Source organism: Artemia franciscana, unplaced genomic scaffold, assembly GCF_032884065.1.
Source record: "Artemia franciscana unplaced genomic scaffold, ASM3288406v1 Scaffold_1012, whole genome shotgun sequence".
NCBI lineage: Eukaryota > Metazoa > Arthropoda > Branchiopoda > Anostraca > Artemiidae > Artemia > Artemia franciscana.
In genome coordinates, this window is record NW_027062722.1 from 5129 (window position 1) to 30110 (window position 24982).

Consider the following 24982-nt stretch of genomic DNA (forward strand, 5'->3'; position numbering starts at 1 on the left):
CGAGACTGCGGAAAGTAGAGAGAAAAGACTAAAATAAGGTGGATGTTTCGCCAGTACCTCAACTAGGCGTCCTCAGCACAAGATAAAAAAACGCTAATCTAAAAACAAATAAAACTACCACCAGTACTAATAAATACAATTGTCGCTACTGATCCACGTAGGAAAAAGAAGCTATTAGAGTTACTTCAATGGGAATATCAAAGCAACTGAGGAAAAATTATGAAAATTGAAACTAAGTTAACTTTTCCGTTTCGAAATAATGCTCTTGTCAGCTGATTTTGAAGCAACTTTTTTGGTCTAGTATTTAATCTTGTCCCCTGGTGATTGTGTAAAATTTTAATTCCCTTATTGACTATTGGTTCATTTTTCAAAAATCAGTCATAAATTGGGTCAATATTTAAATTCTCTGTATCTTTATTTATTGAAAGATTAAGTAAACATTTTTTTTTTAATTTCTATAGCCTCCCTTGCCCATCAAGAAAAACCCCTATCATTAGAAATAGCTGTAGCCTCATCAAATTCTATAAAATGTTCAGGATGAAAGAACGTATGTTCCCAGAGCCAAAACAAAAGTTTTAGGAGACTTTCTTAATCGTAGGGTTTTTTTTATTGACTTCCGATGCTCAATAAATATTTCAGTAAATTGTTGGTGAGTTCTACCAATATAAAACTTTCCAAAAGAGAAAGGAATTTTAAACACCCCACTAACTAAATCTCCCCAGGTTAAGTCTTTCCCAGAATTAAGAAAACTACCTAATGATCTCACTGATTGGAAAAAAGTATCTATGTTATGTTTACGAAAAATTCTTTTCAGCATCTCCCCCAAAATAGGTACATAAGGCAAAGAAATGACACTTTTCGGCATATTTAATTCTGTAAACTGTGAATCCCCAAAAACACTATTGTTGTGTTTAATGTGTCTATTTTTTGTTATTTTATCAATGAATTTCGTCGGTTAACTATTACAAAATTAAATATCCCTCAAATACAGCAATTCAGAATCTAAAAACTCATGGGAACAAATTCTGAAAGCTCTATCCACCAGTGCAATCACAACCCCTCGTTTCACTGAAATAGGGTGGCACGAATGAAAGCTCAAATACCTATCACTGTGTATAGACTTTCTATATACTGAGAAAAGTAAATTGAAATCACTTAAATCAATAGGATATCAAGAAAAGGTAGTTTGTCCTTTTCTTCAGACTCCACTGTAAATTTTACATTTTTATGAAAACTGTTTCAATGTTTTTGGAAAAAAATCTAAGGACTCTAAACCGTGTTTCTAATTGCTAACCAAATCATCCATGAATCTGCCCCAGAAACTGGGGAGAGCCTAAAACTGTGTATAGCGGAGGTTTCAATAGAGTCTATGAAGAGACTCGCCAACAAGGGAGAGAGAGCCCCAAAGCCAAACTAAACACCTGTTTGTAAAATTCACCTCTAAAACCAAAATAAAGAGAATATTCATTTGCAAGGATAACCACTTTCATAATGACTTAAATCTCCAAACTAACCATGGCCACATCTTTTATCAAATCAAAGTGCTTTTATAATTTAATCCTTAATATATCTTCGCACTTTTTTACATTACAATTCGAACACAAGGAAACCACATCAAAACGACAGAGAATGGAATTCTCCTCCAATGTGAATTTTTTTAACTTATTAGTAAGATCAGTGAGTCATTGAAAAATAATTTACACATTACCCCACAATTTTATGATAAATTTTATCCAAGAGATGGTTCCGCACCAAAGATCTATGGTCTACCCAAAATTCATAAGACGGGAGTCCCTCTCTGTCCCATTCTATCAACTTTCTCATCACCCTCGGCAAAATTAGGAAAGTGGTTATCGGTAGCATTGTGTCCACTCTTAGGAACACAAAAATCATATTTAAAAAATTCCACTGATCTTACTAATAAGTTGAAAAATTTCACATTGGAGAGAATTTACAGTGGAGTTTGAAGAAAAGAACAAACTACCTTTTTAATATTCCAGTGATTAAAAGTGATTTTCATTTAATTTTCTCAGCAAATAGAAAGCCTACACACAGTAATAGATATTTGAACTTTCATTCGTGCCACCCTGTGTCAGTGAAACGAGGGGTTATGATTGTACTGGTGGATAGAGCTTTCAGAATTTTTTTTCCGGGAGTTTTTAGATTCTGAATTGTTGTGTTTGAGGGATATTTTATTGCAACTTCAAAAAATTTTATTCTAAGGATGGCATGGGTTGCCATAGCCACCACGACCACGTGATTCTCCACCACGATTTCCGTCATGACCACCTGAAAAAAATATTGCACCATGTTAGAAGATTTAAATTATCACTTATTTTGCAATTACAATAGAACAAATTGCCACAACTTGCAAAAATATACAGACGGGAGCTTATTTAAGAGACACAGGGTTTTACGGTAGATTTCTCACTTACTCATTGACACTTATACATAAGAACTTTTAAAGGGAAGGAGTATAAAAAAAAGAAAGAAAGTAACATGAGATATAGCAAAAACTATAATATTTTCAGTACTTGCGTATTATCCATAACACACTCAACAGGTGAAGTTAGGTTAATTCTAATGAAATATGCCTAAATATGACGTAAAAATAATACTTTAGTAGCAAAATTATAGAAACTATAACAGAGAATTATGGAAAGCAAGCTGTTCAGAACGCATTATATTAAATAACTAACATAACTGTATCTATATATTAAATATTTAATTAAAGTATACCACCATTAAAGAACTTCGCACTATTAGTGACTAGAGCTCTAGTATTTATTGAGAAATAATAAAAACAATCATATTATATGTCGCAAAGTGAACGGTAATAAATTGACTGATGATAAGACAAGTGGTATGAAGTAGTTAAAGGATACCAAAATTTAAGATTCAACAAAGTTTCCACAGTAAGCTAGTTTTACACCGATCTTCCTTTTCAGACATATAACGAAAAGGTAAACATATTTCATTAACTTGAATGGCAGATTCTATCTCAACCATTGGCAGTCAAAAAAGAAGAAAAAAAAGGACCAATTTCTGTTCATGCTCACTTACAGAGAAGACCATAGGTTTACTTGTATCCGCGGCATAGAACAAAATATGTTACGAGCTCTCATTTTTGCAGAAGATAAATAAGTTTGAAGGCAATTCGGTCTTTACCTTGAAAACAGACAAGACAAAATACCCTTTTTGATGCCACGGGATTACCGTGAAACGGAGAAGATTAGTATTGGATGAATTTCCTGGCACTGGAAATTTTTTTCTCCCGGACAAGTTACCCTGCACAAAATCTCCACTCGAAAGCTCTAAAACTTTATATATGTATCCTATATGGATACATAAAATGATAAGAGAATCCTTATATAGTCCTAAACACAGATTTTTTTTCAGTAAAAAAAGAAAGAAAAGTTAACAGCAGTGATTTTTTCCGGGTAAAAATTACTATGTTATATTAATACACTGTTTTCAGGTGCAAACATATGGATTAAATCACAAATCACGACCGTCTTAACCATTTTTAGTGGCTTTGGGCTGTTTTTTTTTTTGTTACTATGGGACTTGTTCCCATAGTAACTGCTAATGTAACTATTGCTAAGTAACTGCGGTAGCTGCTAATGCAGCTACCGCTGTAACAACAAAAAGTAAAGAAAAAAGAAAGCGATAAATGAGGAAATGAGAAAAGGAAAAGTAATTAAAAAAAGAGAATAAGTAAGGAGAAAAGTTTTTTACCGAAACTTTTAGAAAAAGACGAGGAAAGTGAGGAAAAAGAAAAGGAAAATGCTTATAAAAAGCAATGCTTTCATGTTATTTTGGAGCCTATAAGGGATAAACATGTAGGGGGAATTGAATTCATGTCAAAATTTCTAATCCAACAGAAATTGCTGACACGCTATCCTATGACCTGTAACTAAAAAATACAACAATGACTATATCAATGCGTAATTTCGATATTTCAGAAGGTGTAGGCATTGAGCATTCCTGGGTTGTTGCTGAATTATAAAACAAAGTAATTAAAGCGACTGGAGGATAGCAAGGAAATAATTTTCTTTTTAATGGACACAGAGTTGCTCAAGCTTTTCTCTGCTCTTTACGGCCAGCTGGATATCAACGACATTCTTCTCGAATCTGAAGCTCGTATTGCCAAGTATTGATTGCTGGATGAGGAGAAAAAGCCGGAAAACTTCCTAGACAGTGTCAACCATCTTCAGGCATTATCAGTGGCTTACTCAGAATTAACTAAAGTACTTCGTATTGCTGCCACACTTCCTTGGACAACAGCGAGCAATGAGCGTTTTTTCTTACCTGGAAATAATGAAATACTACCTGCGGTCTACAACAGGAGACGATTGTCTCAATCACCTCCTTTTGATGTTTGCAGAGAAGGATTTAGTATAAAATTGGACTACGACCAGCTAGATGACGATTTTGCAAAGATGAAACCTCGGTGGCTCCCCTTGTTACCTTGAGTGTTGTAATATTTTTTTTCTTGTTATGTTTTTCCTTTTTGTAAATATATTTGATCTGAAAGATTTTTGCTGAAGGAAAACCGAGATTTTGGCTACAGCCCTCAGCATGCTACTGAAAATTATTTTAACCGACGTATTGTTTACTTAAATAAGAAAGTTTCTTGCTGAGGAAGGCCACCCTGTAGTCTGGTTGAATTTTCCACTTTCAGTTTAATTACTTAACCTCGTTGATTGTGATCATTGATGTTATAATTAATCTTAGAGGTCAGTGTGGCTGAGTTCCACATTTGGTTATAATACATTTCCAAGCAACACACAGGTGCTGAAAATGCGTTTTTACTTAGAATATTCGATCGATGTGCTGCCAAAACCCAGGAAAAACATTTTTTTCTTACGCGACACGAAGTGAGTCGAGAGGGGGGGGGGCAAGATTGAGTTCATGCCCAACCCAAGATTTTGTCCAAATGGCGCCTCTGGAATTAAGTCAAAACGCCATTGAAGTAACGTCATACGAGGGTCAAATGTCTTATTACACCAATAGCAATGCTAACAATCTGCCAATCCCATCAGCCAATCCCAAATAGTCTAGTCACAATTTACCAGCCAGTCCCAAATAATCTAGGCCTATATATCAGCCAAGATACAAGCTCTCGACTATGGGAAGCATTGGAAGGAACACGCCCACCTTCAGGCAGACTTTCTGCTAAAAATGAAAGTAAACAAGCAATAAAACTAAAATAGGAAAATATTATCATATTTATGAGGGTGACTATCTTTTTCTTACACAGAATTCTCAAGCTAAACTCGGATTTTTACCACCCTCAGTGTTTCAAGCATCAACTGGCGAGATGTGTAGAATAAACCAAATACATAGATTTTCAAATGGAAATACAAAAGTTCGAACAATCGTACAAGTTTCACAGGTATTGCGTTGGATAGAATCGATATTACGCACGACTTCACAACACAACACTGCCGGGTTAAGCAATGTTCAGCTTCCACTGGGTTCGCTACTACTACCACTAATAACTCACTACAGTACCAAGCCGCCTGAGGCCAACACAGCCAAAACGCTCTTCCTGCGACCTAATCTATTCAAGGCCTCCTTCTTTAACCCCCCCCATGAAGTTCCCATTTCCTTTAAATCTTTATTTATGACATCCTCCAAACCCACAAAAGGACAACCTGCGTTCCGTGTAGTCCCAGACGGTTGCCCAAAAAGGACAATCTTCGGCAATCTGTCATGCCTCATCCGCAGAACGTGGCCTAGCCAAATCAACCTTTCTTTCATTATAGCCCTAAAAAGCGGGATTGAACCACAATTTTTGTACAACTTATTGTTTAAAATTCGGTCTGACAGACTGGTACCCAGAACAATTCATAGACAATTTCTCTGGAAAACATCTAGTAAGTTTTTCATCTGCTTTTCGGAGCGCCCATGCTTCAGAGCCAAATTTGACCACTGTCATCACTGTAGCTTCCAGTATTCTAATCTTGGTTTGCAGACTTATCTTTCTATTCTTCCTTTTTTAACTGTGAAAAAAAAGTCTGAGCCTTAGCTATTCTACTTTTAACATCTTCACTGCTCCTACCATCTTTACTAATAATACTACCAAGGTAAGTGAAGCTACCAGCCTGATCAATATTTTCGTTACCCAACGTCACCTTTTCATCTTCACTTATTCCAAGCTTTAGTGACTTAGTATTCTTCATATTAATTTTCAGGCCTATTCTAGCACCCTGAACTCGCAAAACCTGTAAAATTCGTTTATTTTGCTCATACATTCATCTAATATGCTTAAATCATTTTCCTGTGCTTCTTAAGACGAAGTTCATCAAAATAATCCATATAAAGGGGATAGAACAAAACCCTGCTTAATTTCTGATTCAATACAAAACCAGTTAATGCTGCTTAACTAGCCTCATTTCCTACTTTAACCGCAATAGTATTATTCTCGTGCATAGCACAAATCACTTTAATGTGTTTTCCTGTTATGCAATGTAAGGATAAGACCTTTGCTAACACTTTTCTATCAACAGAATCGAAAGCTCGCTCATAATTGATAATACTGACGACCGAAGGTGTTTGACATCAAAGGGACTTCTCAAGTATTAACCTAATAGTGAAAACTTAGTGGACACATCCTCTACCTTTTCTAAAACCGCACTGTTCTTCCCTTAAAGCTTTGTCCACAGCATCTCTCAGTCTACAAAGTATCATATTACTAAGTAATTTCTTACCTACAGAGACCAGGCTAATGCCTCAATAATTACGACACTCACTCTTGTCACCTTTCTTATACAGTCGTGTAATGTTTTCCTAAAATCATTAGGTACTTCCCCTTTTCAAGGTCATATTCATAATCTTCAGTAGCTTATTCCTAATTTCAGAGCCACAATATTTAAGAAACTCATTTATCACACTATCAGCCACTGGAGCCTTATTATTTTTTAATCCTTTTAATACTGTCGCTAATTCTTCCTCACTAAACAAATCTTCCTTCACATCCAAGGTATTACAAACTTTTTCATTTTCATCAATATATTTTCCTGCACCTGTATCTCGGTTTAGCACATTCTCAAACTGTTCCACCCATCTGTCTTTAACTTTTTCCTTATCACTAATTTTGGCCCCATTTCTATCTTTAACTGGGACTAGTCCGGATTGACCACTCCCTTTAAATTTAATAACGTGCCTATATAATATTTTACTATTGTGCCGTCTAGTTGCATCTTCCAGATCCTCAGCAATTTTATCCAGGGCCTCCACTTCATTTCTCTTTAGTTCATATTTTAATGCTGTCTCCATTTTCTTTACATTCCTTTTGGTTTCATACAACCTATCACTCAGATAATTCGTATGCAAACCACTTCTACTCTGCATTAAACCTAAAGCTTTTTCACTAATATTCCTAGCTGCAGTCCTAGCACTCTTCCCTAAGACACCATCAGCAACTTCACAAATTGTTTTTCTGCAATCAATCCATCCATCTTCCACATTGTCGAAATTTAAACTCTCAAGCTTAGTATTCAGCTGTTCCTGGAAAGTTTTCTCAAAATTTCATCCTGGAATCTACCAACATCATAACTTTCAGGGAGGTAGTTTCCCCTGCGAAATTTCAGCTTTAAATTAACCTTAGACACTACTAGATCGTGATCTTTACTTTTAACATCAATAACAGCCCTCCTATACACCCTCGTATCTTGTATTGATCCTGCTAGTCTTCAATTTACAATAATGTAATCAATAAGGTTTGCTGTCTTACCATCACGTGAATACCAATTTAACTTATGGCCCATTTTGTGACTAAACACCGTATTGGTTATAACTAGGTTGTTATACTCTACAAAATTCCAAAGTCTATACCCATAACGTTTTTCTTTTCCTACACAAAATTTATGTAGGGTAGGATTCCATCTATCCCTATTTCTACCGGCCTGGGCGTTAAAATCTCCTAGGTAAGACCATTTCTCTACCTGGTACCCTGTCTATTTGCTTCTGTAACTGTAAGTAAAATTCATCTGAGTCTAATTAAGGATTTGGGTCTAAATTAACCCGTTGAACTCAACGTTCGTGCAGCTTTCAAACCCCTTTCAGTTCAAGACTCTTTCAATTTATACGCAACTTAACTCAATCCACTCCAGTTCAAGCCGCTATTCAACTCAACTTCAAGCAAATACAACCCCACTTAACTCTATGTTTATGAAAATGAACACAATTAAATTAAGCACATATTTACAGAAATCCATCAGGGGCCTTACTTCTTGCTTTATTCACATTTTCCGTTTTATATTGCAATGCCTCAAAATTAATTTCAGATTTGACGTTTCAATAGTTTGGTAAAATTCTAGTTCAGGAGCTCTTTCTTAGCTAAGAAAGTAGTTGAGTTAGGTGAACGAATCTGTCAGAGATGCATCAAGGCCTTATATACGTAATAATTGTGCTCTCACATGCATAATAATTTTTGTTCGTATTAAGTTTTGATGATCCTCCTTATTTCAGTTGAAAAAATATGTTTTTTATAATTTTTTGAATAATGCGGAGAAATCTTTATGGAAAATCCCCTTTCCCCATGCTAAAATTGCTCTATGGAAAGATCATCCCACATAAGGGATTCTCAAGGAATCTCTGGGGAAGGTATTTTGAAGCACCTTGATCCTTTGGTTCCCCCCCCCCCCAAGGGGAAAGACCTCTGATGACCTAAACAGTGTGCAAATGAAACCCTGCAAAATAGATTTACTGCTCAAATGAGGTACAAGAGATTTTCTGCTCAAGTGTTTTTAGCTTCCTACCTTTGCTCTTCCTGACTTATAAGTTTTAGATATTTGTACATAAATTTTTAAATTGAGAAGAAAAGATATCCTTTAAATTCCACTGAAATAGCAGGAACTGCATTTTCAAAAATCAAAGCCAATGAAAAAGGGATTGAAAACTAAAGACAAGGGTAGACGTAAAAACTTGACAATACCTACCCACAATATGCTTATGACCCTGGATTGATTTTTTACATTTTCATTCACCCAGCTCAACTGGTTTCCAAGATAGCAAGAAGCCAAAAAACTATAATTTTACACAGTTTAAGCTAAGTCAAATCAAGCTTTGGAAGGTTTTGTGAGAACACTTTTTGTCTAAGGACTTAAATATAAGGAAAAGTAAATGAAACTCACAATAAAAAAGTGTTAAGTTGACAATTAAAATTATTAAAATTCAATAAACTTATTGCACACATTTAGTGTCAAAGAAGTCCTAAAAAGGGACATTTTACATAAAGAAATTTGAAAGCATTTTACATGTTCACAATTTATTTTCTGTTTCTTTGGCTGATAATTTTTTTTGTCAACGTATTTCATATTTAGGGGCTCTCACAGGGATCAGACAAAATATTTTTTCTCACACCAGACTGCTTGAAAGTGATTCTTTTTTTTAATCATTTTTTGGTTTTGGCACTTTTGGCTGTAAACATGTCAATTCTTTATTAAATTCGCTAAATGAAATACAAACATACAATTCGATTTACCATCCAACGCTCTTCCCAAATATAAAAACCATAACTGATAATTGTGTCTCAATTCCCCTAGTGAGATTCACATCTTCAGTTAAAATTTGTTATCACAAGAAATGTCAACAAGGCTGCTTTCTTACTTCAGCAGTTACTTTTGGTTTTTTATCATAAACTGAAAATGTATGAGCCACTCTTGAGTTATGTAAGGCTCTTAAACAGCAGTGGTTTGAGGCGTTATAATGTGCAGAGGAAGGGGGACAAGATAAACAACATGAGTATATAAAAAAAAAGAACTTAAGGCTTAATGTCAGCAAAACTGTGGGGGGGGGGGGAACAGCTGCCCAGGCCTAGAACTGCCACTATTCTTAAAAACACTCAGACTAGCTGATGATATCCCGAGTAGATCACAAAATAAACAAATTTTATCGGCATTCGAAGATTATCAGATTGATTATGAAGTACGGTAAACTGCCTACTCTGTAATATGAAACGACACTGAAATGGCTTGAACTAGGAATTCTATGACTAGAAATTGGATAGAATAATTTATAGGGTAAGATACCCAGTAGTTGGGCAGCTGATCTCCACTTCAACAATTAAGTCATTGTATAATCTGCGTTGAGTACCTATAAAGTGGACTGTTTTCATACTAGATTTGTCAAAATATTTGTTAACTTTATACTATGTGATTAGCTTACATATTTTAACCATACACAACACTCAAAATTTCGAATATACTGAGAGAAAACAATCGAGCCTATTGTTGGAGACATATTTAAAGCTTGAGCCTATCTCGGAGAATATCTTAGAATAACATATCAAAACAACAGAAAGAGTTAATCTTCAATGAAATGTTGAAAAACCAGAAGTTTTCAAATTTGCAGTCAGCCAATCCAAAATAGTCTCGTCCTAACTATCAGCCAATCGCAAATAGTTTAGTCTAAACTATAAGCCAATCCCAAGAAGTCCAGCCCTAACCATCAGTCAATGCCAACTAGTCTAGTCATAACTATCAGCCCAACCTAAATAACCTGTCTCAACTATCAGCCAATTCCGAATAGTCTAGTTTTAACTATCAGCCAATCCTAAGTAATCTAATCCTAACTATCAGCCAGTCCTCAGTAAACTAATCCTAACTATCAGACAATCCCAAATAGTCAGTCAGGTCTAGTCCTCACTACTAGCCAATCCCAAATAGTCTAGTCCTAGTTATCGGCCAATCCCAACTATATAAACCTATTGTCAATGATTAGCCTGTTGTATGTATAGGAAAGACTTTCAAATCAGAATATCTGCCAAGGATAAGGTAATGACAAAGTACTAGGGTCTTACCTCAGTTATATATTAGCTGACCTTGAAAGAAGACAACTTCTAAAAGCTTGACTATGAGCCAGTTATGGAGAAATATAAATATTACGCTAAATAGTCAAACCTTGTAATATGGTATCTACTTTTTAATCGTATCCCAAGTAGAAGTGCAACTTCGCCAAAAAAATGTAGTAGGGGGTAAGGATTTCACGATATTTTACAACCAAGGTTTAAAATAAAAAGTGTTTTTTTTTCGAATTTCTGGCACCCATGATTCCAAGCTCGTAGAATATGATTTGAGCCACATTAGTTTTATTTTACCGAAACGGCGAAATAATTGAGTCTAGAACTCCCGGGGGATTGAGAAGACTGATTTATATGAGGACTGGGACAACCAAATTTCCACCTGATCTTGCCAACTGACATATATCAAATGACTAATGGTATTTGCCCCAACAATAAAAAAACACGAACACATTTTTAAAAAATAAAACTTACTCTTTTAACAATCGTGATAAGTTCATTATTTGAAATCAGCAATAAAAACTAAAGTAAGTTTGGATATCTTATCTCCCCCCGTTCTTGATTTTTAAATCATTGAGCATTTTATGACTTAGGTCACTCAATACAACTAGGCACATCCTTATTTCTTCAAAAAGAAGAAAGAAAACTCATTAAAGACAGTAATCCATATCAAATTCAGAGCATTAACCAGACAATAAAGGTTTTTATTACACTCTGACACGGTTCTGTGACTTACTATCACGGAATCCATCACGCACTCTTCCTCTTCCACGACGTCCTTTGTACCACGTCGTGGGTCTGTCTTTGGTCTTCCACGCGTTAGATTCTTCCTTCGAGCTTTCGGGCTTGTCACTCGAATTATCTATGGCAGGAGGTTCATTTTCAGGATTACTCATCAATGGTTCTTCCGGTTGCTACAAAAAAAACTTCGAAAGCTCCTTGCGGCATTTATAAACTTGAAAGGGCTTATTCAACACGTCACTGACTAAATACGCTAAAACTAGGTAAAAAAATACCAGTCCTCAAGAATATTCCATGGACACACCATTAAACAGGAATAAACTTTTACCCTCCGTTCTTTTATTTTCGTTTTTCATTCAATAAAAGTGACACCATCTATTTAGTAGAGGCCGAGGCCCGTACAAGTAGGCTATATTTATTCATTTTCTTATCATATAGCACATGAAATCAACTAAGCGAAGGAGTTTGAAGCCATCTAGAAAATAACCCCAAAATTGCTCGTGTGTTTGAATACGAGGATTCCTGGATTCGTGTAACTTTAATGGCAAAAGCTAGAGGAGGGGCCTCTAATCTTCATAAATAAAGACATATTTCGTCTCTTCAACCTAAGTCGTTCAGAGATAATTTAGGGACTATAATTGGGCAACACTTTTGTGTTGGTGCCCAATTATCGAAAGGTGCTTCGACAAGCACCTTTGCGCATACTCCATTTCTTGAGATTTCAGAAGCAGGACTCAAGGCGATACTGTTCACACAGTCGAAATATGTATCTCCTATGATAATTTTTTTGTCCATGGTCTCATCATTTAGAACGAGTGGTCATGAAAAATTAGGAAAAGGGCTTCGATCAGAGTGAATTTAGAACTTCCTGGCAGGGGTATTAAATTTTGTCTAATTTATTCTAAAAATGCATTGTAATCTTTGCGCATTGCTCCCACCTGGTTCATCACGTTAACTTCCTTTTTTGACAGTTCAGGTTGTATAATTTTTGGACCCGGTTCATCACATCCTTCACCTTCAAACTATCTTTTTCTTGACGATTTAAGTTTTAAAATGTTGTCCGATTTTTTTTTTCATTTTTCAAATTTACAGCCAGACTAGCTCTTAGGTCTTACTTTCTTTTTTTAATACAAACTGCTGGACCCTTTCATAATATATTACCTGTCATGTCGACTAGCGGCCTCAAAGAATCAGGCAGGTAACTAAGTCCTATTTTTGCAATGGTTTGTTCTTCTGATGAACGTCTCTTAATATAAACTTTGGGCAACAGTTCCTTTAACATAATTTTCTGGTTTGAGTTAAAAATTTTTTTATTATTGTCAGACACCATGAACATTTTCACAGATACATAATGACGTAAGCGATCCTGAACTGAGAACTAAAATAAACTAAAATTTGTTTTGATTTTTTTTTTTGTTACGGAAATAAAATTTTGCTTTATCTGGACGTATTTGACAGAAGGATAAATCATTTCCTACTCTAGAAAAAAAGAGACGACGGTGATAGCGTTAATACAAAACAGCATAAAAACATTTGAATTTGAATTAACTTAAAACCATGTTGTTAATCTATCCAGTAAACAATACCCTAAATTCAAAATAATGGGTTTCAACTAGATTGACAAGCCAAAAACAAAAATTATAATAATATGAATCAGTGTAATGAAGGGTAATTGGGGAGATGAAACTAAAAGTTTCAAACCCCTTTTTGCTGAGTTTTATTTACGTGTTTATTTTAAACCAATTTCCCTCTAGAAGTTTTTGTCAAGTCCTTGTTGCAAGAAAAATTAGTGAGATTCTTGATAACATAAATAAGTTTATAACCAAATTGTTAAGGGTACGGCTTTCTTAGTACAAACACCTTTCAGTTTAGCACTTATTTTGTAACAATTTGTGGAAAATCAGCCATAAGGTACTTCACTTTCATCAAGGAGTCCCCTTTCTATCTATCGATATTCTGAATATACATATATCTTAATCTATGGACACTAGAAACTTAGGACAAGTGGTAGTTAGACAAACAGACCCCCAAATAGTACCTCACATGCTATTTGCTCTCCCCTCTCCTATAATTTCTTTTCATCCTTGAAGAAAACCTCACACAGTACCAGACTGACGATTTTTAATTAATTTTTATGTAAACTATGTCATGGTGACTGAAGAAACAAGAGCCCCTAAAATCAAATATTAAAAATTAACTTGGTAAAGCTAGAACGAAACATCTTGTTTTCCATGTTTTCCAGTCTAAGCACGATAAAACCATTAGAATCAAAGTTGTTCTAAGATTGAAAGTATACCCATATGTCCAACCAACCTTTCCCTAGCACCGGCGGAAGCCTATAATTATATTTGGGAGTTCTAAAGATCGTGAAAAACCAGGGTTGGTTGAATAAGCTGTCAATCAGGAACTAAATATAACAGCATATCAGAACTTGAACGTTCCTTAAAATGGTGAAAACCTATATTTAAAATCACCAGGTCTACAACTGAAATCAGAAAATGTAGCTTAAGACATAACAGAATATTTGTACACAATTACGTGGGCAGATCAATATGAACCCCTAACATAGGCAGCGCAATAGCGCTACCTACAATATACTTAAATTTGTTCTTTTTTTCCAAGAAACTTCATATAGAACTAGCTGTCGTAGAAACTTCAAAAAAGTGCCATCCATTGGAAATAAAAAAGCTCCAGTGCTCTTTTGAATCCTAGCGGAAGTCCAAGTAATTTACTCCCTAGTCAATTTTTTCTTAGGGGCGGCAACTCGGTCAAAAACAAAGTTATAAGTTTTCTTCATCACTTTAACTAGATCTTAAACAAAAAAAAACAAGTTTTTCTAAATTAAAGTAAGGAGCGACATCAAAACTTAAAACGAACAAAAATTACTCTGTATATGAAAGGGGCTTTTCCTCCTCAACGCCCCGCTCTTTACGCTAAAGTTTGACTCTTTCTCTTAACTCTACATTTTAAAACAGTAAAAAACTTTAGCGTAAAGAGCGAGGAAAGCCGTTGAGGAGAAAAAGCCCCTTTCATATACGGAATAATTTTTGTTCGTTTTAAGTTTTGATGTCGCTCCTTACTTGCATTTAAAAAAGAATAATTTTTTTGTTTAATTTCTGGATGTTTTTCAATTAATGCATTTTTTTATCTTGGCTCTCCACGCATAAATAATTAAAACGAAATTTGCATATTAATTTTTTTTTTGGCTAAATGGCTTTTTCATAGTTTTAATCGGAAAATTTTGAAAAAAAGGAGCGAGAGAGGAGGCATGGTTGCCCTCCAATTTTTTGATTACTTAAAAAGGCAACTATAACTTTTAATTTTTAATGAACGTTTTCATAAGTAAACAATATACGTAACTTACGAATTGACTTACGTAGCAAACTTCTATATTCGTATGCTTTTTTTGCGTATATGAGGGGGCTCACCCCTCGTTGATACCTTGCTCTTTACACTAAAGCTTAAATTTTGTCCCAATGCCTTAAGAATGACCCCTGAATCTCAAAGGCCGTAGAATAAACAGTTGAAATTTCTAAAAATAATTTAGTGTAAAGAGCGAGGTATTACGAGGAGGTAAGCCCCTCATATGCGTAATAATTTCTGTAGGGCAGTAAAACCTAGGGCAGTAATATTCTAAATATGAGTCGACTTCAAGACCGTACATCTTATACCACAACGTACACAACAACTATAAAGAATATAATACACCATACATTTGTTTGGTGATTTTGTACTTATGTGGGTGAACGATCCAACGTTCAATCGGTTAAAGCCATGATATCCATTCAAGTAAACAGTTGAGGGAGAGGAGGTATTTTAAGGTGGGGGGAGGTCCCAATGTGTCACCACCACGTGGTTAACACCTTGAAAAATTTACCTGTAAACCTAGGAAGTTAAGCTTATGTGCCCACATTTCTCGCCATACTGGACGATTTTTTCGATACAATCTTTAAATCTCTCCTTCATACTTAATACTCTAGCTGCAACCTTACATCCAGTATGCATAGCGAGGATTAGTTAGGAGGAGACCATTTCATCCGAAAGTAGAATTAGTTTTCACATTATTATGTGAATGATTGAAATTCAAACTTGTGCAATTAAAATTAGGATTTGAATAATCAATTTTAATAAGTATTTTACACTTCTGTCAATCAGATTTTCACGTATTGGTGCTTATGGAATTTAACTGGCTTCGTTGACTAATCTGTTTCTTATTTTCAATTTCTGCAAATATCCGCCATTTCTTTTATGTGCTCAGAAGCAACTGATCAGAAAAGGTAAAGAAAATCAAACAATTCTTGTAAAAGGCCTAATTGTTAGAATTCAAAGTGAATTATTGAGGCTGTTCTTTGGTGTCTAATAAATCAGGTGCAAACATGTGAGTATGAATATGAGATGAGGATGTTTAAAATTTGATAAGCTATTTTTCAGAGTGAAATTTAACGGCAAATTATATCCGTATTGGTGTAGTACCAATATATCCGTATATCAGACCCCAAAAAACCCTATCGGTCCTGCGCTAGTTAAGTTGCACGAGAATTCAGTTAAATGGGGTTCAGCTAAATGGCGGTTCAGTTGCACGAGAGTTCAGCTACGGGAGTTCAATTATCTCTTGGCTCACTTACACCCTCCCCCCCCCCCAAAAAAAAGAGGTTTGTAGTTAATTCACATGTAATAAATCTTCCTCTGTCTTTAGGTCCAGTCTACGAAAATGTGGGATTTCGTATTTTTGCCAGAAGACAAATCACGGGTGCGTGTTTATTTGTTTTTTTGTTTTTTTTTTTGTTTAGGCACCATGCTAATTTTCTAATATTTCAAAGATAATTTCCGAATGACACTCAAGAGAGTGGCAACTTAGAGAGATTCTTACCAAGACTAACACAAAACAAAAAGGTGTCCCACATGCCTCAGAAAAGTCAGATGAGTTACTTAAATCAATATGTCACGATTTAATTAAGGAGCATAGGAGATTATGGAAAAATAATTGACAACAAAGTTGGACAGAATATAATAAAATGACTGAAGAGATACATATCTCGATAAATCAGATTTGTTTTCAAAATTATGACTCAAAATTACAAACCGGTGAAGCAGTGTCAAATTTCTTAACTTTGCTAAATTTAATTTCTGATTATCTGTCCAAGAATCAGTATTTTTAATTAACTCTTGTTAGATAATAAAATAGTGTAATTTGCATTACCTAATATGATTTAGGCCTATCTACAGAATGTGTCCCAAAAAATTAGAGCCCAAAAAGGAACAATATTAAAACATTTTTACTATTGGCCGAACCGCTATTAGCAATGTATAGCTTTCCATGTTCTTTGTCATTGATTATTCATATGAACCTTTGTTTCATTCCATAAGCAATCTCTTCTACGAGCATCCTGGCTTTGAGTCAATGAAACTAATCACTGTTGATTAGGAATATTTTGGTGATTCTCAAAGATCCTTTTGTTTGATATCCTTGATAAGAAAAACAGCTAAAGATAACATTAATAAATAAATTTTTAGTTACAGATACTTGTTCAAGTGTTTTCTTTGTTTCAGTAGTGTCTGGTAAATTCTAAAGTTGGAATCCTTTTGCAGCAGCAATATCATGTAAAAATTCAATATCTGTCAGGATGATTTATCGGATATTCCATCTATTAAATTCTTATGTGACACTGCCACTTCAAACAAATTCAAACTATAGGATTTAACAGTTATTTTATCCCCTCTAAAAATAAATTCCAAGGTTTAGAAGCTATTGGAGACTTTTTAGCTTCTCAATTGTTCAAAAAAAATCTCAGAGATTCTTAGCATCCTCTACTTGAAGGTAGTAACGATGTTGGAGGGACCCAGCCTGTTTCCTCCTATGTTGAAATTTGCAAAATACCAGAGATTTTAGTTCCCTCTAAAAGTGATATTTGTCTTGAGAATTCATCAGGTCGTTCACCCCCCCCCCCTTGCAGTATCAAATTGTTCCAGTAACCATCAACAATAGCAGCAGTCACAGGGTCACAATAGTAGCTTCTATTTTTTTTTTATAGAAGCTCTCTATATTATTTTATAGTTAGTATAGTTTTTATATAGTTAGTATAGTTTTACTTTATAATTTTTATAGTATAGTTGGTCTATTTTATTATAGCTCTCTATATTATTTCTCCCTTTTTTTCAATGTGTTTGTGCTGTTGCATTGGTTATTTCTCTTTTCGTAATGTATATATATATATATATATATATATATATATATATATATATATATATATATATATATATATATATATATATATATATATATATTTTTTAAAATATTTTGATTTATTTATGATGATAAATGGTGTAAGAAAGAGAATAAACATAAAGAGTGTTTCCAAAGTTAGAAGAATTTAATTATTAGTAGAATAAGAAATAAAATATATTCTAACTTAAAAAATAGTAACACTAAATCATTATTTTATAATGCGAATATTAAACAAGCAATTGCTAATCTACAGAATGAATTTGTAATTGTGCCAGTGGATAAAGCTAATAATAATTTTGTCATAATTTGTCAGAAGCTGTATTGTGATATCTTAAAAAGGGAGTTATGCACAACTAATGTTTACGAAGAGGTAAATTTAGAGGACGAGAATTTAATTGAATAGACTGAAGAAATACTTTTTAAAATTTTTAATATTAAAATAAATGACAATGATAAAAAGTTCCCTTTCCTATATTGGACTGTAAAATTTCATAAGAATCCCCCTAAACCACGGTTTATTGCTGGAGCAGCTAAATGTCCAACCCGCATTGCTGCTACTGACCTCTCTTTAATTTTAAAAGAAATTGTAAAAAAACTTAAAACCTATTGTTCTGGTATTAAAAAATTTTCGAATTTTAATCCATATTGGAGTGTTAATAATTCACCTCAGGTGATAGATTGTTTAACAATGGTTTCAGCTAAAAGAATTGAGTCTTTCGATTTTGCGACAATGTATACTAATTTATCACTTAATGTAGTGTTAGATAATTTAAAAACTGTTATCAAGAAATCTTTCCTCTTATCTAGTAAAAGGTTCTTAAAAATAGACACTTATAATAAAAAAGCTATAGGGACAAATTGCTTTAATACTACAGCTAACTTGAGAAGTTACAGCTTGGATATGATCTTTGAGTTATTAGAATTTGTTTTATACAATACTTATATAAGATTTGGTGGTGATTTGTACAAGCATTTTGTGGGGACTCCCATGGGTGGGAATGCCAGCCCATTTATAGCTGACTTGTTTTTAAGTCAACTAGAATATAAATATATGATGGATAAGAAAAATCCGAATAATTTAAAACATGTTTTGTCAAATAATAAAAGATATTTAGATGATATTTTGGTCTTAAATTGTAAGGATTTCATTGATATTTCTAAAAATATATATCCATCAGAGCTTATTCTTGAACCTAGTCATGGCGCTGGTCATGAAGATCATTTCTTAGATTTAAATATTAATATTTGTGATAATAATAAATGAAGTTTTAAAATGTATTAAAACGGATGATTTTGATTTTGAAGTGAATAGTTTCCCATTCTCTGAAAGTAATATACACTCAAATATCACATATTCAGCTTTTTTTTCACAGTTACTTCGTTATGCAAGGATTTGTAGTAATTATATTGATTTTAAAAATAGATGTAAAATCTTAAGCCAAAAATTGATATCAAGAGGTTTTTCTGCAAATAAATTAAATTGGCAATTTAAAAAATTTTGTTTTCATTATAACGAACTTTTAAATAGATATGAAAAGAATTATCTGGAAATATTTAAAGAAATTTTCAACGAATTTCGGAGGTTTGAGAAATGATCTTGCAGCGCCATTTATTTTGAATTGTCTTTCTAATAGAACGGATTTTTTTTTAATTAGTCACATGGTAAAGATGAATTCTATAATTGTTTAGTTCATTCAGGTTTTTTGCAATGTGTTAATATTTGTGATTTGGTAAATTTTATCATATTTAGTTTACCTATTGTTGCTAAAACGAGGGATATATTAACAGGATAAGCTTGTTTTGGTTTTACTTGGTTGTTTTACATTTGCTGTTTGTTTTTTTTGTTTCATATGCATGTATTTTGGGGGTGATACCTGACACGTGGATGCCATGGTTATTTTGTAGTAGCCACAACACTTGGCTGGGTAGAGAATTTAATGTGGCGAAACCCTACAGACAAGTGTATTCTCCTGATGAGCCCTTGTGTTGGGTTGTTGCCTCTGAATTATTTGTCTTTATAGTTTCTATTGTTTGGTAAATGACGACTTATAGTTATTGACGACATGACTGCCTGTCCATGGATTATTCTTTATGGTTGATTGTGTATGGCTTTGCTGTTTGACCTATGTGATTGTATGGATGAGTAGGGTTAAGGCTTCATTCAAGTTCTGGTATATATTAATCACTAATTTAGGAAAACAGTCTTCCTTTTCTCCTTCTGTCTCTCTCTTTTTTTTCTTTGTCTATTAAAAGCATTTTCTCTATTTTAACTTTTAATTATAGTTTGCTTTATGGATTTTCGCGTGTTTTTTTTTACAGTCTTTTATTATTTTTCTATCTTTGCACTGAGGGCGCAGGTGTACGAGGAGATTAGACAACTCGTTGATTATATAGTTTCTTAGGTTCATCAAACAGTTCGTGGCAACGAACTGTAGTAAGGAGCGACCCGGCTCAATAGTGAACGAAACTGTAAAAAGCGGATTTTCGATGCTAAAAGATATATCAAAAGAATCGAATTTTTATGCTGATTTGAAAAATATAGGTTTCATCAAATTTAGTCTTTATCATCAAAAGCTACGAGCCTGAGAAAATTTGCCTTATTTTGGAAAATAGGGGTAAACAACCCTTAAGGGTCATAGGATCTTAACGAAAATCACACCATCGCATTCAACGTATCAGAAAACCCTATAGAACAAATTTCAAGGTCCAGCCTACAAAAATGTGGGATTTCGCATTTTTTGCCAGAAGACAAATCACGGGTGCGTGTTTATTTATTTTTTTCCCAGGGGTCATCATATCGATCAAGAGGTCCTAGAGTGTTGAAAGAGGGCTCATTCTAACTTAAATGAAAAGTTCTAGTACCCTTTTTAAGTGACCAAAAAAATTGGAGGGCACCTAGGCCCCCTCCCACGCTCATTGTTTTCCCAAAGCCAACGAATCAAAGTTTTGAGATATCCATTTTGTTCCGCATAGTCGAAAACCGTACTAACTGTGTCTTTGGGGATGACTTACCCCCCACAGTCCCAATGTGTACTTACAGTAATGGTTATTTGGAAGTGTACCGACGTTTTCAGGGGGATTTTTTGGTTTGAGTGTGGGGTTCAGGGGAGGGGGCTATATGGGAGGATCTTTCCTTGGAAGAACATTTCATTGGAGAAGAGAAATTCAATAAAAAGGGCACAGGATTTTCTAGCATTAATATCAAAAAAAACAATGAGGATATAAACATGAAAAATTTTTTTCAATTGAAAGTAAGGAGAAGCATTAAAACTTAAAACGAACAGAGATTATTACACATATGAAGGGTTCTAAAAATACTTTAACATAAAGAGCGAGGTATTTAGGAGGAGATAAATACTTTTTTTAGTAATTTCAAGTATTTATTCTACGGCCTTTCTGATTCAGGGGTTATTCTTAAAGAATTGGAACAAAACTTAAGATTTAGTGTGAAGAGCGAGGTATTAATGAGGGGAAAAACCCCTTCATATATATTGAACAGATATTGAAAACGCAATCGCTGCATAATTTGCGAGAAACTAAAAAAGTGGACAATCGCAAAGTTGTTATTAAAATAGGAACTGAAGAAAATAAAACAACTAAGGTTTCTTCTCAAAGATCAATATTAAATATTTTTCAAATTTTGTCTTTACCTGTTTTAGTGTAGCACTCTCTACATGAAATGAATTAGACTTGGATATTCGAATATTTGCCATTTCCGCCTCAAGTAATTCCAACTTCGATTCAATCATTAACATTTTGTCTTCATTTTCTTTTTCGATTCTTTCCAGTTTTTTGACTAGATTAGACATTTTTTCACCAGTTTCTACCTGGAACCCTGCCAATTTTGATTCTATCTCTGACATTTTGTTTTTATTTTCTGTTTCGGTATCTATCAGTCCAAAGAGAATTTCGGAAGTCTCTTTCATCTGTTGCCTTAAACTTTGCACACAATTATGGTTTGCAAGCTCACCAAAGCTTATTGTAATTCCACATCCAGAGTTACAACTAACAAGTCTCTTAGGATCGAAGCTACATTCCAAAAGATGTGTCTCGAGTTCTTCCTGTGCTACAATGGCAAGGCATCCGTGTATTTGGTTGTTGCAAGTCAAGGTTAGTCTATAAAAAAATGTAAGTTTAGAGAGAAAGAGAGACAGACGTTTTGACTATTGATTTGTGGTAGGTTTGGATGTGGTTAAACCAATTTACTCTTGAACTTGATTTATGATTACCTAAACTTAAAACAATTTATCTGTATGCTAAAGATCTAGAAGAAGATAAAATATAAAGATGAAATGATTAACATGAATGTCTTGGAATAAAATCTGACATGGATCTTATTTTAGCAAGTAATGATGAAAGTGATATCATTAATTTAGATGACCAAGATCCCAAGATTTAAACTTTACTTATCTTTGACGATTTTGTAACAGAAAAAGATCAGATAAAATTGAATATTTATTCGTGAGAGGTAAAAAACAAAATGCATCAATAACTTATATTTCTCTGGGCAATTTTGATACAACTAAGATTATACGACTAAATATTAGCTATTTTGCATTTTAAAGTTTTGTAATCCAAAAAAAATAGATAGAATCCGACAAAACATGCGTCTGATTTGATCAACTTGATCAAAAATTTATCAACTACGTTAACGCGGCAACAAAGAATCACAAATTTTTACTAAATGATTTGAAAACAAATGATGGATCTCTCAAGTACAGAAATAGCTTGGATATCCACTTCACAAAATTTGTTTATACTAAATGAATAATTTTGGAAGCACCAGAAGTAAATATTGGTAGTATACGAGTAACAAAGTCATCATCTAAGTAACGTTCAGTCTTCATCTAGGATCCAACGTGTGAGGATCTAGTCTTGTTGTTAAGTTAAGTTCTTCAGCCGGGCAATTAACCTCTTAAAAACAATGGTTTGAGAAAAACTAGTTTGTCCTGAATGTAAGCAGAGAGACTTTTGAAACTCTGTGAAATACTGAGGGTGCAATTCCTCGTTTCATGCAGGAGTGAAAAAGTGTGCAAGAATTGATACAGCTAAATGGAGTGAGAGTTGGTGTTGTCCTGACTGCTTCTGTAAGAAATTAAATATAAAAAAACTAATTTTTTTAGCTGAAAGTAAGGAGCGACATTAAAACTTAAAACGAACAGAAATTACTCTGTATATAAAATGGGTTGTCCCCTCCGTAATCCCTCGCTGTTTATGCTAAAGCTTTTAATTGTTTTAAAAAGTAGAATTGTGGCAAAGAGTCAAAAAAGAGTAAAAAAAATTAGTTTTTTATTTAATTTCTGAACGTTTTTGAATTAATGCATGTTTGGTTTTGGCTCTGCGCACATAAATTATTAAAATGAAAATTGTATATTAATTCTTTTTTTGGCTAAATAGCCTTCTCTTAGTTTTAATCAGACGATTTTTAGAAATAAGGAGTGGAGAAGGAGGTCTAGTTGCCCTCCAATTTTTCGGTTGCTTAAAAAGGCAACTAGAACTTTTAATTTTTAACGAACGTTTATATTATTAAAAAATATACGTAACTTATAAATTAGCAACTTACGTAACAAACTTTCATTATCTTATATTTTTATTATGTATACAAGGGGGTTTGTATCCTCGTTAATACCTTGCTCTTTACACTAAGTCTTAAGCTTTGTCCTAATTCTTTAAGAATGACCCCTGAATCAGAAAGGCCGTAGAATAAATAGTTGAAATTACTAAAAGTACTTTAGCATAAAGAGCGAGGTATTTATCTCCTCCTAAATACCTCGCTCTTTATGCTAAAGTATTTTTAGAACCCCTCATATGTGTAATAATCTCTGTCCGTTTTAAATTTCAATGCTACTCCTTCCTTTCATTTGAAAAAAGGTTTTCATGTTTATTTTTCATTGTTTTCTTATGATAATGCTTGAAAATCATGCGCACTTTTCCTTGAATTTTTCTTCCCCCATGACAGATTCCTCCAAGGAAAGATCATCAAACATAGCCCCCTCCCCTCAGCCCCACCCCCCAAACAAAATAAAATCCCCCTGAAAACGTCTGTACACTTCCGAATAACCTTTACTCTATGTAAACACCGGTCAAAGTTTGTAAGTAGCAGCCCCTCCCCCAGGGATTGTGGGGGAGTAAATCATCCCCAAATACATAGTTATTACGGTTTTCGACTAGGTTGAACAAAACGGATATGTCAAAATTTTTATCAATTGACTTTGGGAAAAAAATGAGCATGGGAGGGGACCTAGATGCCCTCCAATTTTTTTGGTCACTTAAAAAGGGCACTAGAACTTTTCATTTCCGTTCTTGTGACATTCTAAGACCAGTTGGTTGATATGATGACCCCTGGGAAAAAGAAAAAAAAACAAACAAATAAACACACACCCGTGATTTGTCTTCTGGCAAAAAATACAAAATTCCACATTTTTGTAAATAGAAGCTTGAAACTTCTATAGCAGGGTTCTCTGATACGCTGAATCTGATGGTGTGATTTTTGTTATGATTCTATAGCTTTTAGGGGGTGTTTCCTCCTATTTTCATAAATAAGGTAAATTTTCTCAGGCTCGTAACTTTTGATGGGTAAGACTAAACTTGATGAAACTTATATATTTAAATCAGTATTAAAATGCAATTCTTTTGATGTAGCTATTGATATCAAAATTCAATTTTTTAGAGTTTTGGTTACTATTGAGCCGGGTCGCTCCTTACTACAGTTCGTTACCACGAACTGTTTGAATGCCAATCAATCAGATAAATTCTTTCTATTCACCTTTTTTATCTTCAACATGTTCCCTTCGTCCTCCTAATTTAAGAGCTTTGATACTTAATATCTAAAAAGAGCTTAAATTGCCGTTGCTCCCCTCTTTGCATGATTTCAGCCTCACCCTATTTACAGCAAGAACAGATATCCCCCCTTGAAGTTTCTTCTCACACTGAGGGCAAGGCCTTTGTTTTCCGTCAATCCATCCAATACTCAACACCACCATTAAAAAATTGCGTACATGCTCATGTGAGGCATCAGTTTAGACAAAACCTTATCCATATGCTACCAGTGAAAATTTAACGTATCCAAATAACTGTGTTAAGCATTTTTCTTGCCAGACAAATCTTAAAATTCTTAAGCCATTAACAGATAGACTCGAAGATTTATTAAGCTACATTTCGATCGTTATTTCCAAAGCTCTTTCTGCAACTCAAAACAGTGATAT

At 34.0% G+C, this 24982-nt stretch overlaps 1 protein-coding gene across 3 annotated transcripts in view; it reads right to left on the reverse strand.

Moving 5' to 3' along the window:
• Positions 1–2146: 2146 nt before the first annotated feature.
• The window catches only part of LOC136042278 (E3 ubiquitin-protein ligase NRDP1-like), a 50348-nt gene continuing 27512 nt past the window's right edge, over positions 2147–24982 (reverse strand). The window contains exons 4-6 of one of the 3 annotated variants that reach the window (XM_065727232.1): positions 21428–21893; positions 11547–11724; positions 2147–2289 (exon numbers count right to left, since the gene is read on the reverse strand). In XM_065727232.1, the coding sequence (XP_065583304.1) occupies positions 2219–2289; positions 11547–11724; positions 21428–21893 (715 nt within the window). In that variant the 3' untranslated portion in view covers positions 2147–2218. Of the gene's footprint in view, positions 2290–11343; positions 11725–21427; positions 21894–24982 lie in introns of those variants that run through there. The other 2 variants (XM_065727231.1, XM_065727233.1) reach the window with 2 other exon arrangements.